Here is a 17,077-nt window from a genome sequence, read left to right as displayed (position 1 = left end):
CCCAAGAGCTGTAAAATGTATATTTATTGGGTACTCAGCCACTCAAAAAGGTTACAAGTGTTATCCCCCTTCTACAAAAAAATTCTTTGTGTCAGCCGATGTCACCTTTACAGAAGAAGAGTCCTATTTCCATCAATCCGATCATTCATCTCTTGACCCAAATCAGTCTATGATTCCTACTCCTACTTGCTCGAATCAACCTTTGTTTCCTTTACCGGCTGCTAAGCCAGAGAGCACCCAGAAAACAGGAGTGACAGAATCATTCCCGAAATCCCCTTGGCCATTACAGGTTTACTCAAGAAGAAAAGGTGCTGAAATTCCTATACTAGATCTAGCATCCTCCTCCACAAAGCCTACTCTTGCAGATGACAGAGCTACTGATTCTATCAACTCAACCTCAGGTAACATCCTCACGGAATCTCCAACTGCTGTTAACAACAGCCCTAAAAGTCCCAATCTTGTGACCCTTGAATCTGTCGATCTCCCTAATGATTTGGATTGGTCTATTGCTCTTCGCAAGGGAACTAGAGCCTACACCAAACATCCATTATATTTGTTTCTTTCCTATTCAAAATTATCCTCTCCTCACAAAGCTTTTCTCACTACCCTGCATACTACCTTTGTTCCAAAGACGTTTTCTAAAGCAATAGGACATAAGCAGTGGAGAGAAGCCATGGAAGCAGAGATGGCAGCCCTACAGAAAAACCAGACCTGAAAAATTGTTGATCTACCTGAAGGAAAGCACCCTATAGGCTGCCGGTGGATTTATATTGTCAAGTACAAAGCTGATGGCTCCCTAGACCGCTATAAGGCCAGATTAGTGGCCAAAGGGTATACTCAGGTATATGGTATTGATTATTTAGACACCTTTGCTCCTATTGCGAAATTAAATACAGTTCGGGTTCTTCTATCCTTAGCAATTAACCTTGGCTGGAAATTACACCAATATGATGTCAAAAATGCTTTTTTACATGGGGACCTTGAAGAGGAAGTGTACATGGACATACCTCCGGGATATGAGCTTCCTAATCAGGAAAAGAAGGTGTGTAAGTTGAATAAAGCCCTATATGGCTTGAAACAATCACCACGTGCATGGTTTGGTCGTTTTACAAAAGCAATGGTTGCTCAAGGGTTCAAGCAAAGTCAAGGAGATCATACTCTATTTGTGAAGCATTCGGTTTCAGGGAGAGTCACTATACTTATTGTTTATGTTGATGATATTGTGGTTACAGGGAGTGATGAAACCGAAATGCAACGGCTGTGAGAATGCCTAATTCGAGAGTTTGAAATTAAAGACCTGGGGAGACAAATATTTCTTGGGTATAGAAGTGGCTCATTCGGAAAAAGGTATCTTTATTTCTCAGCAAAAATATATCATCGACTTATTAAATGAAACAGGGATGCTGGGATGCAAAGCTATGGACACCCCAATTGATCCAAATCACAAGTTAGGAGAAGCTCTAGGAGAAAATGCAGTGGATATAGGGTCTTATCAAAGGCTGGTTGGGAAACTCATCTACTTAGCTCACACTAGGCCGGACATCGCCTATGCGGTTGGAGTAGTCAGTCAATTTATTCACAGTCCGAGAGAACCTCATTTGAAAGTAGTCTATAGGATACTTCACTATCTTAAAGGAGCGCCTGGCTAAGGGATTCTATTTAAAAAATGTGATGATTTGACTCTTGAAGCTTATACTGATGCAGACTATGCAGGTTCAATGGTGGATAGGAGATCAACTTCAGGTTATTGCACTTTCCTAGGTGGGAATATTGTGACATGGAGGAGTAAAAAACAGAATGTTGTAGCCCGATCTAGCGCTGAGGCAGAATTTCGGTCTATGGCTTTGGGTATTTGTGAGCTGTTATGGCTAAAAATTATTTTGGAGGACTTAAAAATTCAATGGCAAGGTCCTATAAAACTCTATTGTGATAACAAATCTGTGATCAGTATAGCCCACAGCCCAGTTCAACACGACAGAAGCAAGCATATTGAAGTGGACAGACATTTTATCAAAGAAAAATTGGACAATGGTTTGATTTGCACTCCTTATGTCTCCTCTGGTGATCAAGTAGCGGATATTCTTACAAAGGGATTACCTCCAATGGTATTTCGAAGACTTTCTAGCAAGATTAGGATGGATGATATCCATTCCAATCTTGAGGGGGAGTGTTAGTGAGTATTTAATACAAGGCAGCAGCAAGGAATGGAAGCTTCCTAATTTAGCCGATATCTAAGGATTACGATTGGCTGTTCTTTTAGTCAATCAATTAGTCTCTTATATCTTTCTATTTTTAGTTGATCTTGTGCCTAGGATAGGATCATCTAAAGTAGGAATGTAAATCTGTATATAGCCTTTTGTTTCTTTATTTATAGTTTCTAAAAATAGGTTCTTGTATAGCAGTTAGAATCTTCCTAAAAATAGCAGGAAGATGATTGTTATTTATTGTACTCGTGTGCTTCTTGATTGAACAAGATTAAAGACCATTCATTTTTTCAGTTGACACGAGTTACTTCCCGCTGTTCTTCAATTGCTCTCCAAACTGCAGACAACCCCTGATCACCGTCACGAGGCTGGTTGCTACTGTTACCTTCAAGATTAGCCATCTAATTGGTTGATTAACCACTCTGATACCACCTGACGCAGCGTGTAGCGCGTGTGTGAAAAAACACACCAAAATAAACCCTTGAAAGAGCAAACTTCAATGGCCGAAGCTTGGCTTTCAAGAAGATGCAAAAACAAGACTGTTTTGCTAAGAAAACCCAAATAGGTGGCTGAAATTTGATTAAGAAAAACTTGATTACAAACTCTAGATCCTAGGCATATTTATAGTATTTGGCTAATCCAAATCTATCTAATATTTGTAAACAAAATCCAACTAAAATCCTAATAGAAATAAATCCTAATTCAACATGAAGTAGAATCCTAAATCAAGTAGAAACATGAAATTGAATCCTAAATCAAGTAGAATTCTAAAACTTAAGAAGTATTAAAATATTGTTCCGACGTGGTCGGGTCAGCTTTGGGTTGGGTCTTGATTGGTGACTGCATCAGCTTTGGTGGGTATCGGTAAGACCTGATGTTTACTGGTTTCACATTGGGTAAGAGTGGTATGGTGTGGTCTAATAATTGTTTGGGTGGTAATGACTTAGGTTCTACAAAAAGATCTTGATATTCAGCCAGTAATGAATCAAGGAGGGTCAGTTCATGTATTTGCCAGGTGGGTTTAGAGCCTCCTTCCACGTCTATCTCCTGCTCAGTGGCTTCAATTGAGAACAATTATGGCACTTATGCTATTTTCTTCTTGAATAGTTGCTGCAGCTTCTTTTCTTTTATCAGTTTGCATGTTCCCACCTCCATATTTCCTTGCAACACCACCCTGCTTCCCTCCTTCTATAGGGTTACTTCCATGTTGTTAAAATTAAAGCTGATTGGACTCACCTCCCGCATCCAATCAATCCCTAGCAAAATATGACACCCCCCTAATTTGAGTAACCTTAAATCAACCTGGAAATCCTCCCCTTGCATTTCCCAACAGAATCCTAAGCATGCAGATTTGTTGATCTTTTTATCCCTATTAGCTACTGTGACGGGCATGGGTTGAGTGCTAGCCAATTGGCATCTCATCTTCTTGGTTGTTCTCTCATCAATAAAACCATGGGTATTCTCACTATCTATTAGAACCATGAGGTTATTGTCCTGTACCTTCCCCTCAACCTTAATGATCTTGCTATTGACTAATCGCATGCAAGGAAATAGCCCCACTGCCTTCCTCCTCATCTCCCATCTCAGCCAATTCTTCCTTTTCTTCTTCTTCCCCTCCTTCCAGTAGGAGTAATTGCTTCTTACATAGATGTCCTGGGGTGTACTTGTCCCCACACCTAAAACATAACCTTGTTGCTCTCCTCTGTTCGATCAACTTCTTCCTCTACTGTAAATTCGTGGTAAGGGGTGTAGATGTCAAGTACTTCACCCTGATACCCCCTCTTGTGATTTGTTTTCCTTGCATCCTTCCTCTAGACAACACCATCCCTTGACTGACCCACCCCTCTGTTCTAATTCCTTTGTTTCTCATTAAAGCCTCCATTGTTAACTCCTACAATGAGGCTCCCTCAACCGCCCCTTGCACGGTTTGTGGTTTCAACGTCTTAATCGCCGATCATATCTCATCATTCAACCCCCCAACAAAGTTGGAGACAAAATATTCCTTAGTCATAAAGGGGTTCCTATTCAACATCAGGGACTTTAGTTCCTCAAATTTCAATTGGTACTCCTGCACCAAACCATCCTGCTCCAACCTATTAAATTCCTCTACAATGTCCATCATCCCCCTCTCACCAAACCTTCCGCATAACCCTTTGGTGAAGTCATCCTAAGTATAATGTGTCATGAACCTTGGAGATGAGCTAGGGTATGAGAGGAAGATTGAGAATATTAAGAGAAGAACTTGGGGGAGAAATCAGTTGGGAGGGAGAGAACAACAAGAGATAAGGGAGGAGATCACCGAGAGAGAGAGAGAGAGAGAGAGAGAGAGAGAGAGAAATAGAGTTTTCAATTCATTTTCATCATATCCTCTTCCTACAATTGAGGTAATATATATATCCTCACTTAGCTACCAAACAAATCTCTCTAACCAACTAAGCTACAAGACAAAAAGGGAAAATAACAGAATAACAACGCCCATGTGTTGTAATCGAATTACAAAAATATCCCTTGATTGTAATTATAATTTAATTATAGCTTTGCCCCTATAATACTGTGACGGCCCGCCACTCGGAGCCTCGGCTAGCATAGAGGATCCGCGAGGAGGTCATCAATAGAATGATACAAAAATAACTCAAATAAGAACATTCAACCCAACCACAACAAGAGAGGGAATAACAACAAAACATCCATAAGCACTTCTTGTATTATCACATATGTACAACATTCATGACATAAGTACAAAAGTTCTAAGCTTCATTAGATACAAAAGCCCAAGTCATGATCACAACAACATATACATAGGCCTTCAAAATATAAGAGACTGACAAGTTCTCTATAATACAACAAAAGACTTCTAATGACTTTGTCTTTAGTAATCTTTGTACACAGCTAAGTCCCTAGAGATCCACCCTTGCTAGACTCGCCTTCAGCCTTACCTTTGCCTTTTCCTGGAACGGTGTAAGAAGCAATAGAATGAGCCACGAGGCCCAGCAAGCATAACAACGGATGATAATGAAAATCAGATTACAACATGAGTGATTCGCCATAAGGAAAAGGAATAACACCCAATAAGTCACGCACACTAGCCCCATAACCAAAGAAAATATATGCACATATATGACTTTCATAAGCTTGTACAATTAGCAATGGACGCTTGGGGACAGACAGCTCCACTCCCAGGGTTATGCTCGTGAGCACGCATAACCCTCGAGGACAGTCAGCTCCAACCCAAGGTCATAACCACTTCAAATTCCGTGAGGTCATTGGGTTCGGAAAGCTCCACACCAAGGGCGGTGCTCGCGACCACACACGACCCCTGAGGCCAATTAGCTCCACCCAATACCTAGGCTCACACACATATACATATATATATATATACACATCATGGCATGATAATGCATGAGACACACCCCACATATGCATCTCAACCATCTCTCATAATAGTTATTCACGAGACCCTGAAACTCGAACCAAGTAATGACACAGAACGTGGATTGGCTCCCAATCCTGATAGGTATGACTTTAAACCCTAGGGAGACCATTCAAATCTTGTCCAAATAATACCTATAATATGTCAAATAGAAGTCTATCAAGTCTAGTTTACAACACTTTAGACAGTTCGTCAATCGAATTTTTATATAAAAAGTTATGGGTAAAATAGTAGAGGGTGCGCAGTGTAGTCTACCACGAGAGTCGACTTTTAACGCCCGGGGAGTCGACTTTCGAGGCAGAGTCAACTCTTACATCCCCAGAGGCGACCTAGCCGAGAACCCCTTTATGTAGAGTTGACTCTTAACACCCCAGAGTCGACTCTTAAACCTCCAGAACCCAAAAATGACGAACAACATACCCCCACACTCCTCCAACTCTCCCAAAGCTCAAATCTAAACCCAAAAATACACTATTCCCAAACAAATATAGGGTGGTACAAACCCTATTGAGGTAACCAAACAATTCCAACCATCACATTCAAGAATTTAAGAAGATTTACAAAGATCTTTACATAGATCTCAACCAAAAGCATAAAAAGCATGGGTGTTCTCTTCTTCCACAAATAATCCTCAAAATATCATGATTTAAAGAGTTAGAAGAGGAGTAGAACTTGCCTTTACCAAGCCTTCCCTTTGATTAGATCTTGAAGAACCACCAAGAAAAAAGGGTTCACAACCTACCTTCAATAACAAAACATACAAGCTAAGAGAGGAAGAAGAAGATGAAAAATTAACTAAAATCTTGCACCAACCTCTCTTGACACTTTGATCATCCAAGAAGAAGAAGTAGAAGAGTTGGAGTCCTAGCTCTCTACTTCCCCAATCCTATGGCTCCCTCTCTCAATTTCCCTTTTATTTCCTTCTCCCTCACAATTCCCCTTTTATACTCATAACATAATATCATATATATATATATATATCCACTAATAACCATCTCCTTTATTTTAATAAACCATTTCCCTTATATATTTATGCACACTTAAGTTAAAATTCATATTGCAATATTTCTCATACCTCGCATTCCATAAAATGCTTATTTACATACCTTGCAAACTCGTGGGTCCCATTTCCGTTAGAATCAATCCTTTGATCTTTTTCCACATTCGCCCTACTTTGGTCACATTACCTAAAAATAACACACATAATGCCTCATAATCATTATTCAATTAATTAAATATTCATTTCTCAAGTTAATATAATTCGACCGAATAATGGGTCGTTCCAAATACCCAAGGTCGTGACAATTCCCCCCCCCCCCCCCCCGAAATGTTTCTTGTCCTCAAGAAATTTATTATCACCTAGCCGTTGCTTCTTTATCCAATGCCCATCTTCACCCAATAGTTTCTTCTTCGCTTTTCCTTCTTATCTTGTTTTTTCCTTTTTTTTTGCCTTCTTTTTCTTTCTCCACAGCAACAACAGCATTACGTTTTGCTGTCACACCAATTTCAACCATCTGCCTCTTCCTTAGTGTCGTTAAAAATGGTTCCAAATGTGCCGTCAGCCCTACAACCCCATCCTTTTCAATTATGGACAGAATTTCAATTCTCTCTTACCTGTACATTACCTCCAACTCTTCTTGCTGCAATGTTACCTTTGCTTTGTCTTGCGTGCCCGTGCCAATGACATACATGTGAGATGTTCCAAGCAAGGTGCCCGGTGCAATACCTTGTTCCTTTTCCTTAAGTACTTGGTGAAGAGGCTTTTCTGGCTCCTCCTTCTGTTGCTTCCAGAAATCAATAGAATCAAGTGTCTTAGCACTAGTAAGAGTGCTTGAGAGACTATCATTCTCCAATTCCTCTTCCTCACTCTCTTCTTCCATGTACTCCTCATTCCTCTCCACCTTCTCGCTACCCATTTTACCCCAATCCAAAGAATCCTTAGCTTTTGGTAGGTCCAAAATAGGAGGAAGGATTTCAGCCCCAATATTTGTGTAGATTGAGGTTCCTTCAGTCAGATTTTCTTGATCCAATGCTATTCCATTTCCCACAAACTTCTGATCCGAAACACCCCCAAATCCTTCAGCCCATGCATTAGCCAACGAAGGTAATGAGTTGGCATCTTCCTTGTCAATTTTGCCTAAACTGGTATACTTCTTCTGCTCAACATTGGAGGTGAGCAATGAATCTACTTCCTACCTCCTCAATTTCTCCTTCAACGGCTCTATTTTAAGGAATTTGTCTTTGTTAAAACTCTCGCAATAATCATCGAACTATTTAGCGGGGAAGTTGTAATGATACTTCTTTATTAGTATCATTGTAAACTCTTGCAGCTTCTCGTGGAACATACAGCCAAATTTCTCGCATTCTTCATCAATCCCACTTCTTTTTTCCTTGTCCCCGTGGCTGCCTCAAAATCCTTTCCCCATGTTTGATGCTTCTGGTCAACTGAAAATGCAGCTTTCTTTGGCTATCATAAAGGCTCCATTCCAACTGAAAATGAAGCATTCTGCTTCATGTATATACTGTCGCCCCTAGCTTCATGAGTAGGATACCCCATTGAAAATGCAACACTGGTCCGCTGCAATTGAGGCTACTCTATTGCTTGAAAATTAGCCACTGAAAATGCAGCATCATTCGACTGCAATTGAGACCTCATCTCCTTTTGATATCTGCTTCACAACAAGCACCTAGGATAAACAATTGCCTCTCAACCCTCAACAGTCTTCAATTTCTTAGCAAGATGAGCCACCTGCCTTCCAATTCAATGCTTATGTCAGCAGTCACCAAAGAAACTGTTGTAAACTCACCTATGTTGGCCTCTATTCGGCAAAATAATCGGACTCCAGATCCTTTTCACTTCATTTACCAGAATTCCGCCACTGTCACCTTCGTAAATTAGCTGGCGTGGCTTTAACAGATCTGATAAGAGAGTTCGCCCAACTTGCTAGAAATCATGGCCAATAATCGTTGGCATGTTCCTCCCGTTTCTACAAGCTGCTTCTAAAGATTAAACAAAAATTCAGATTGGCTAACTTGCTTCGCCTTCCTTGTTCGAACAACCATGTTGGCAACAATATCCCAAGAACCAATTGGAATCCTCTTAGTTCAATCGCCGTCAAAGTCCTCCCGAACTCTGAGCCTAATTGTTGTCCAGCAGACACCTTCCAAATCATATTGGAAGCTGAATTTATCTACCGTCACCCAATCACCGTCCACTAGTTGCATCCACTAGCTCGGTCTCGTAATTTATCGGAATTTCACTGGGATTTGCTTCGTGTTCCCTTTTCAGCCTCAAATAGCAGCCAACGCTCCACCCTCGTGCTTCAAAATCAATTTTCGAGGGTCACCCGTAGCGACTGTGGATCAGACACTAAGAATTTCCAAATTCCAATTCGTGAATCCTCCTGGGTTGCTTGTCTTCAAGTCTGGTCTAGATTACTGGAGTCTTGGTTGCAATCCAATCCTCCTACTTCTCCTTCGCATCTTCACTAGAAGTTGCTGCTTCTTGAATCACCTTCAAGTGACACGGAATTACCATCGGAAGCACTAGGCCTGCTCCTATCGCAAAAATTGAATGAAAATTCGGATCTGCCAGCCCATTACAGTCAGGAGCATAAGTTCGCTCTGTGATGCGTTCCGATTGGGGCCGTGAGGTGATCAGAAATCACTTGACCCTGCTTCTCTCTCAATTCTTCCTCGTTTGACAATAGCTATTCAACGAATTCGTTTGAACTGGCTGACAGCCTTCCTCACCCTTGTCGTCAACTCCAGTGGAGCTCTTTCAACCTGTCTTCCGCTTCAGTCGCACGCGCCTAGGCCATCTGCTTCACCTTCGATGGACTCCGCTCACCTTGGACAGTCGCAACACTCCCAAGTCCAAATCGCGACCTCCTAGTTGTTCACATCACCCTCTGGTCACCCACTCCAGTCGTTCGACCAACCCGCATCACTACTGTCGCTCCCTAAGCTTGCTTGGATGGTCGAGGTCAGCTCCGTTACCATCCTTCAAAGTCGCCTCTAAAGTGAGTCTCATCCTCGTCTTAAGCAACCTGACTCGCATCCAACACTGCTACTTGACTGCACCAGACGATGTGCAAACGGTAGGCCATGAGCTTCCGAGAATGCATTTGACGGACTCCTTCACCAATTGCGAGCATTGTCTGTTCACAACGCTTCGCCTCACCCAGAATCGCTTCTCACCTTTTGGGTTGGGCTTGCTTCCTCGTCTGGAAGTTCCAATCAACTGGAATCAAATCCACACGCCATCGAAATTTGCCTGACCACAATCGCCAAGGAAAATCGCTCACCATAGTAATCGCCTTCAACTGGAATCAAATCCACAGTCAAGGATTAACTACTCTGATACCATTTGTCGTGAACCTTGGGGATGAGCTAAGGTATGAGAGGAAGATCGAGAATATTAAGAGAAGAACTTGGGGGAGAAATCAGTTGGGAGGGAGAGAACAGCAAGAGATAAGGGAGGAGATCACCGAGAGAGAGAGAGAGAAATAGAGTTTTCAATTCATTTTCATCATATCTCCTTCCTACAGCTGAAGCAATATATATAGCCTCACTTAGCTACCAAACAAATCTCTCAAATCAACTAAACTACAAGACAAAAAGGGAAAATAACATAATAACAACACTCATGTGCTGTAACCGAATTACAAAAATACCTCCTAACTGTAATTGTAATTCAATTACATCTTTGCCCCTATAATACCCAAGGTCATGACATAATGATCCCTTACTCTAGATCACCCCTAGAACCACACATCCCCCATGTCGTTAAGGTAGGTTGATGCTAAGGTCACCTTTTTATCGTTTGCTACTTGGTGGATGCTAAACAGTTTTTCACACCTCCTTATCCACCAATGGGGCTTCTGCCCCTCAAACACTGTTAGTTCCAATTTTGGTACTGGAAAACTAGTTTGGTGTGGGAAATTTTAAGCCTCACTGCCTCTCCACCTGATTCTCTCCCACCATTGCTGGATCACCCTCTTAACTCTGATGATCCCGCATTGTGGGTGTTATTTCCATTCATCCATCTTATCTCTAGGGGGAAAATCAGGAGATATCCTTACCTGATTTTGTCTCGAAAACATGCGCATGAACTGTTGCAATTAATCCCGCAATATGTTCCCCTGCTTCTGCATTTCTTCCCTTATCTACTCGCGCATGTTCGGGTGCAACCTTCCTGCCATTGTCTCCAATTTCTAGTCTACCACCGTCTCCATCCTTCCTTCCATTGAGTCCACTTGGCTCTGCATCTCCATCATTGAAATGGGCATGTGCTACAGTTGAGTGTCCATGTGCTTCATTCGGGTATTGTCGGCCATGTTCGATCTCTCTTCCAATTCAACGACTAGGGCCTTACTCTGATACCAATTTGTTAGACTCCTGATCTAACAAGAGAATTCTCAATTGCTTGAGAATGGTTGATGTGAGGGAATTGGGGAATTTAGGGGGAGAATAGAGAAATATAGAGTGAAAGAGAATGAGAATTGAAAAGGAAACTAATTTTCAATTTCATTCATTATATCCAGCTAGGCACAGATCAGTAGTATTTGTACTGGGGCTAAGTTTAGGCACCAAAATAGTTGCCCCACTTGCCCACTTGCGCTTACAACAATTCCCACGGCATGCTAGAACTTTCCTCCAGTTATGTCAAACACGATTTTATTTTACAAGGTATAGTAGACTTGCTACAGTGACAACTTAGCTAGCTAACATGACAAAAAGAACTGAAAATCTAGAGAAATCAGTGATGATGCTCAGATGGAAAAGAAAAGATACCAATGGTTGGTGGGAAAATTAATTTACTTATCCCTTACAAGGTTGGATATAGCCTGTGCAGTGAGTGTAATAGGTCAACATATGCATTCTCCCACTCAAAGACATATTAATGTTGTTTTTCATATCCTAAGGTATCTAAAAGGGACACCTAGAAAGGGATTGCTATTTCATAAAACAACATAAAGAGGAATTGAGGACTTTGTTGATATGGATTGGGCAGGGTCTTTTGAAAGTGGCTGGTCAATTTCAGGTTATTGTACTAAAGTAGGGGGAAATGTGGTTATATGGAGAAGTAAAAAGCAATCGGTTGTTACCCGTAGTAGTGATGAGGCAGAATTCTAAGCTATAGTTCAAGAAATTTGTGAAGTAATTTGGCTAGAAAGACTGATGGAAGATTTACGTATTCCTTTGTCATAGTAAACAAATGTGTACAGTGATAGTAAATCAGCAATTAGTATTGTTAAAAATTCAGTTCAACATGATCAAATGAAACATGTGAGAATAGACTGAACTTTTATAAAGAGGGAAATTGAGGAAGGAAGTATTAATCTATCCTATATTCTTACAAGAAGTCAAGTGGCTGATGTGTTTACAAAAGCCATGGCAAGACCAGGTTTCGAATCTCTAATTGGCAAGCTGGGAATAACAAGTATTTATCCTCCAACTTGAAAGAGAGTGTTGGACGATGAGATTGGGTGTTCAAGTTTAAAAACGGAAGAAGGTGGTTGGATAAAATAAGACTTCAAGATTTAAAAGATAAGGCAGGTTAGAAGATAACATGAACCTCCACGATTCAGGAGAAAGATACAGCTTGAAAGCAGAAGATAAATTCCAGCATTTCCAATATTAGTTATTGTAATCTAAATTTGAATTTATTCCTATTTTCTAGGAGATAGAATAGATATTTTGTACTTGTATAAATACCTCTACTCGGATTCAATAATATTCAAGTAAGCTTTCAAGAATTCAGCTTATTTCAAAGGATTACATTAAACAATTTCATTATCTAAGAAATGCTTCTTCCAGTCTTGTTCTTATTTATATCAGTATATTATTTGGCCCAACTACCTTGCTATTTATCATCTTTCTCAATACTTGTTTTATTTCATTTGGAAATAAACATCTATAGAACATGTAATTTCCATCTTCTTCAGAGTTAACTAAGATGCCCCCAACATAACACTTGCTTCTCTATCTTCATTGAATAATGTTGAGAAATACTCCTCCTGCCTATTCTTGATCACCCTCTCATTTCTTTCTCCCATCTTTTCTATCAAGTTGTTGGTATAAATTTTCATAAGCTTTGGGCCTTGCCCAGCAACTGTATATTTTTAATTCATATAACTTAATCATGTTAACCATGACGAACATTTTGGGAAATAAATTGGGGCAGAGAATGTACTGTGTAATTATTTTTTCTTATTTTGTCTCATTCCTTAATCCTCACTGATTCACTATAAGATCCTATTCTCTCCTAATGCAGAGTCTGTTACTTGTATGTGTGATATAATCCATAAAAATACATTTAACTGGCTTTGCTCTTCTATGTTTCTATACATTTACACCATCATGTCCTGAAGATTTTATTATGAGTGGGGAACAGTTCTATTATCATTTTGCTTTCTCTCTGTGAGATGTAAAGCAGAACAGCAAGAGACAAAATAATTATTAATACTTTTCTTATGAATTCCTTAGGCATCATTGACGCCAAGACTAGAGGTTATGTCAAATATACATATTGCTTGTCTTTAAATTTTTAGCTATATTTTATTATTTTACTTAATATTAGGGTATCCCTGAGCAAGCCGAAATTCCTCCTGCGGCTCAAGGCACTGCTAGTGGCCCAGCTGCAAATTTTTCAGCTCAGCCTCAGCAACCTGCGCAACCAGTTTCTGTTCCTCCAAGTGGACCCAATGCTAATCCATTGGATCTCTTTCCTCAGGTAGCTGATCTATTGTCATTCTTAATCAGTTTTGTTTGGAAAATTTTAACCACCCTATGTTTCCTGCAACAGGGACTGCCAAACATGGGTGCAACTGCTGCTGGTGCAGGCACCCTGGATTTTCTGCGCAATAGTCAACAGGTACATCATCCCCTTATGCTCACATATTCTGTATCTGCTATGTATATATCTGATGTAACATCTTGCTTCCTGTTTCAGTTCCAAGCCCTGCGAGCTATGGTGCAGGCAAATCCACAAATATTACAGGTTTAACAGCACTGCAGCAGATCTCATTTTAGTTGCTAATAAATAGTTATAGATTAATTTCTTTGCATACCTGATCAAGTGGGTAATTTTCTCCATGTCTATGGATCCTCAAGGCCTCTTTTTGTTCCTATGACAGCCCATGCTTCAGGAGCTAGGGAAGCAAAATCCTCACCTGGTGAGGCTTATCCAGGAGCACCAGGCTGATTTTCTTCGCCTGATCAATGAACCTGTTGAAGGTGGAGAAGGGTAGGTTCTAATGTTGGTTTAGTGCTTTTGAGTAATTGTAGCAGATATACAACATTGCTGATTTGTGTTCTGCTTTTAGGAACCTACTGGGGGATCTTGCTGCAGCAATGCCACAGGCTGTTACAGTTACACCAGAGGAACGTGAAGCCATAGAACGGGTAACTTTTGTTTCTTACTACCTTTGTTTGGATTGGATGTTCCTTGTGTTCATGCTGCAAAATTGTTGGACTCATAATATCCAGAAATAGCTTGAATATTTTATCAATTATCAAATTTTCACTTATTTCTCAAAATATTGCAGAAAATATCCATTTTTTTTAATTTCTTGGATTATTTAAAAAAAAAAGGCTGAAGGGCCTATCTTTTTAGGCTTAATTCATTTTTTTGATTGACAAAACATTTTTCGGAAAATTTTCTCAAACAATTACAGGTATTTTCCTGAAAAATGCCCAAACTGCAAATTGGTTCATAACCAATAATTCCTGTGTACTTTTGATAATGCTTTTGTGATTTCTTTTTTATTACAATTTTTTCTTGCTCAAGTTAGTTCACTGTTGGGATGATGAATTCATTTACTGGAAAGTTTTCAATACTGAAATTGGTAAGACTGGAAAAAGATGAAAAGCAACTGATTTAAGTTTGGGTTTTTTATTTGATGTTTGATTGGGCAAGACTTCAAGCATGGGTGTGTGTTAGTGAAACTTTCTAGTTAGCACTTGAAAGCTTGAATTGTGAATTAATATTAAAAGAAAACTTGAGCACTGGAAATTTTAAATGTTTAAACTTCAACCCTTTAGGTTGAGAACCCCTTTTAGGTTGAGGTTCTCCAGAAATGCAGCATTGCTGGGTAGTAAAACTTCATGTTTGCAACCCTTTAGCTGTTTGCTGGTTGTGCATTCTAAGGTGCACGTATTTTTGCAGCTAGAAAAAATGTCTTACAAAAATCGTTAGATCAAACATCAGCCCCACCTTGTGGATTTAGCTTGATATGTTGTTCTGTGTGTACTCGCTCTTTCTGCTTAAGCACAGCTGAGTCTCTTTATGTGGATGGGTCTTTTAAGTCACATTGTAATTCACTTGATCCTTGTGTAATTCCAATCTCAATATTATTCAGAAGCAATGGAATTGTCTCATATTCAAGGATGGAGTAGAATTTGTCTAGGGGGAAAGTTTCCAAATTTTTATGCTAAAAGAAGATTAAGAAATTAGAAAATAAAATTTAGAAGGCTATTGCATGAATTTAAATTAAATACGAGTTTCGATACTAAAGGCAAGAAATATACAAACTAATAATCATAAATAAAAGATATCTATATGTTTCTTAATTTCTCAAAGTATCATCCAGTTGATCATCATTGCATATGCTAAGAAAATTTAAGATTAGTATATATGAAATCATAAATCATTTAAAAGAACATACAATAATTTCTAGTGTATGAATTTAACAAGGTGTGATTTACTAAAGAGATGTTTTCCTTTATGTTATTAGGTAAATTGTACTATACACCCTTGCAGTTGGTCTATAAATAGAAAATATTCCCAACGTTTCAAAAAATATTCTGATCACACCTTTGCTTTTTGAAAGTTGTATCACATTCTTTTCTACCATTAGAGAGCTGTTACTGGATGTGACTGAAATTTCATGACATAAGCAAAACATGAGTTATATTGTCAAATGTTCTTAAAATAAGTTTTTTTGGGGGGCTAGATCTTCAAATAAGTTATAAATTATTATACATTTTAGATCCTAAAGAAAAGTAACAAATCACTCTTTATCATATTCTTATTACTTGCAAAATGCCCTCAAGGTACACTTGCCGAAGTTCAAGATTATCAAAATTAATTACTCACCTTATTTGACACATTATTTAAGTTTAGCTACCCAAAGCTGCCTCTTCCTTTTTTGGGTTGCCACCCATGATCTAATTTTAAGTGTAAGTGTTGGTGTTGAAAAGGAAAACCTGTATATTTACAATCTAGTGGTTGTTGTAACCTTGAAGGCATTTAGGGTATAAGAAAAAATACAATAAAGGCTGTTTGGTACATTTATTTAATGATCTTTTATACCAGCCAATCAACTATTCGTGTTTTTGGTATTGCAACTATATTTTATTTGTTACTTAATTCCAGTTAAGTCTAGTTAGGACTCTTTAACCACGTGAAGAATCTGATTTAACTTTCAAAAGGAAAGATTATTAGTGTATTTTTTTTTTTTGGGCTCAATATTAGTGTATTTACTAAATGTACGGATACTGTCTATTTTTAGATCAAATCTCAAGAGTGGTCATTTTATGTTATTTTTCTTACCAATTTTTTTCAGAGTGGACTATAGTAAAATATAATCTTCTCCTTTGAACCTTAACGTTACATTTTAAGTCTAAATGCACCTCTATATTTTTTTGTATTGAAAATGGTGGAGGCATGAAAAATAGCATTTTGCAAGATATTTTCAGACTTAAATTCACCTTATATTGTGAAGATTCGAATTTACATCGAAGTAGATGTAATAATTTAATTTATGTTCTAGTTAATCACATTTTTGTTTGGGCAATGTTCTTTCTTTTCTTGGGTGTTGCATATCTATAATTTGATTGACGCGCAAGGTTGGAGTTGGATCCTGGAGATGGGAGTTGTGGCGGTGAAGGTTGCTAATGCTTGCTCTAGGCGTCTTAACGATATGCTTTTCTGCCCCTATTTCAGCTTGAAGCAATGGGTTTTGATCGGGCAATTGTACTGGAGGTGTTCTTTGCTTGCAACAAGAATGAGGAGCTGGCCGCTAACTACCTTCTGGATCATATGCATGAATTCGAAGATTGATACGTGGAGGCATGGTCCCTATCTCTTCTTCCTTGGTTTTCGTTCTTCTTCAACTTTCTTTCATACCCTGGTATTTGATCATGTTTTCACGTTTTTGTCCTTTCCTTCTTTAACCCCGAACGTGCATTCGTCATCCCAAACCATATATTTGAACCTATACAAGTCTAGTGATAGATACACTTAATGTCAATATGTAACTATTATCATGTCTCATGTCTTTTTTCAATATCTTACTTGTTGAGATATACGTTAGTCATGCTATATAGGTGCTGCTTCCTCTTAACTGGCTGGGGTGGCACATCACGTGGGTTTAAATGATCTACATTTCCAGGTTCATCATGTACAAGATTTTAGGGAAGGGGGTTCCATGCTGTT

General features: G+C 39.1%; 1 protein-coding gene across 1 annotated transcript in view; it reads left to right on the top strand.

Moving 5' to 3' along the window:
- LOC127797251 (ubiquitin receptor RAD23c-like) overlaps nucleotides 1-17,077 on the top strand; it is a 55,184-nt gene extending 38,107 nt beyond the window's left edge. Inside the window, exons 7-12 of the mRNA XM_052329972.1 lie at nucleotides 13,220-13,372; nucleotides 13,445-13,513; nucleotides 13,592-13,639; nucleotides 13,776-13,885; nucleotides 13,965-14,043; nucleotides 16,586-17,077. Of these exons, the coding sequence (XP_052185932.1) occupies nucleotides 13,220-13,372; nucleotides 13,445-13,513; nucleotides 13,592-13,639; nucleotides 13,776-13,885; nucleotides 13,965-14,043; nucleotides 16,586-16,702 (576 nt within the window). The 3' untranslated portion in view covers nucleotides 16,703-17,077. The remainder of the gene's footprint in view (nucleotides 1-13,219; nucleotides 13,373-13,444; nucleotides 13,514-13,591; nucleotides 13,640-13,775; nucleotides 13,886-13,964; nucleotides 14,044-16,585) is intronic.

This window comes from Diospyros lotus, chromosome 3 (genome assembly GCF_014633365.1).
Source record: "Diospyros lotus cultivar Yz01 chromosome 3, ASM1463336v1, whole genome shotgun sequence".
NCBI classification, from domain to species: Eukaryota; Viridiplantae; Streptophyta; class Magnoliopsida; order Ericales; family Ebenaceae; genus Diospyros; species Diospyros lotus.
This window is presented reverse-complemented; position numbering and strand designations above follow the sequence as displayed.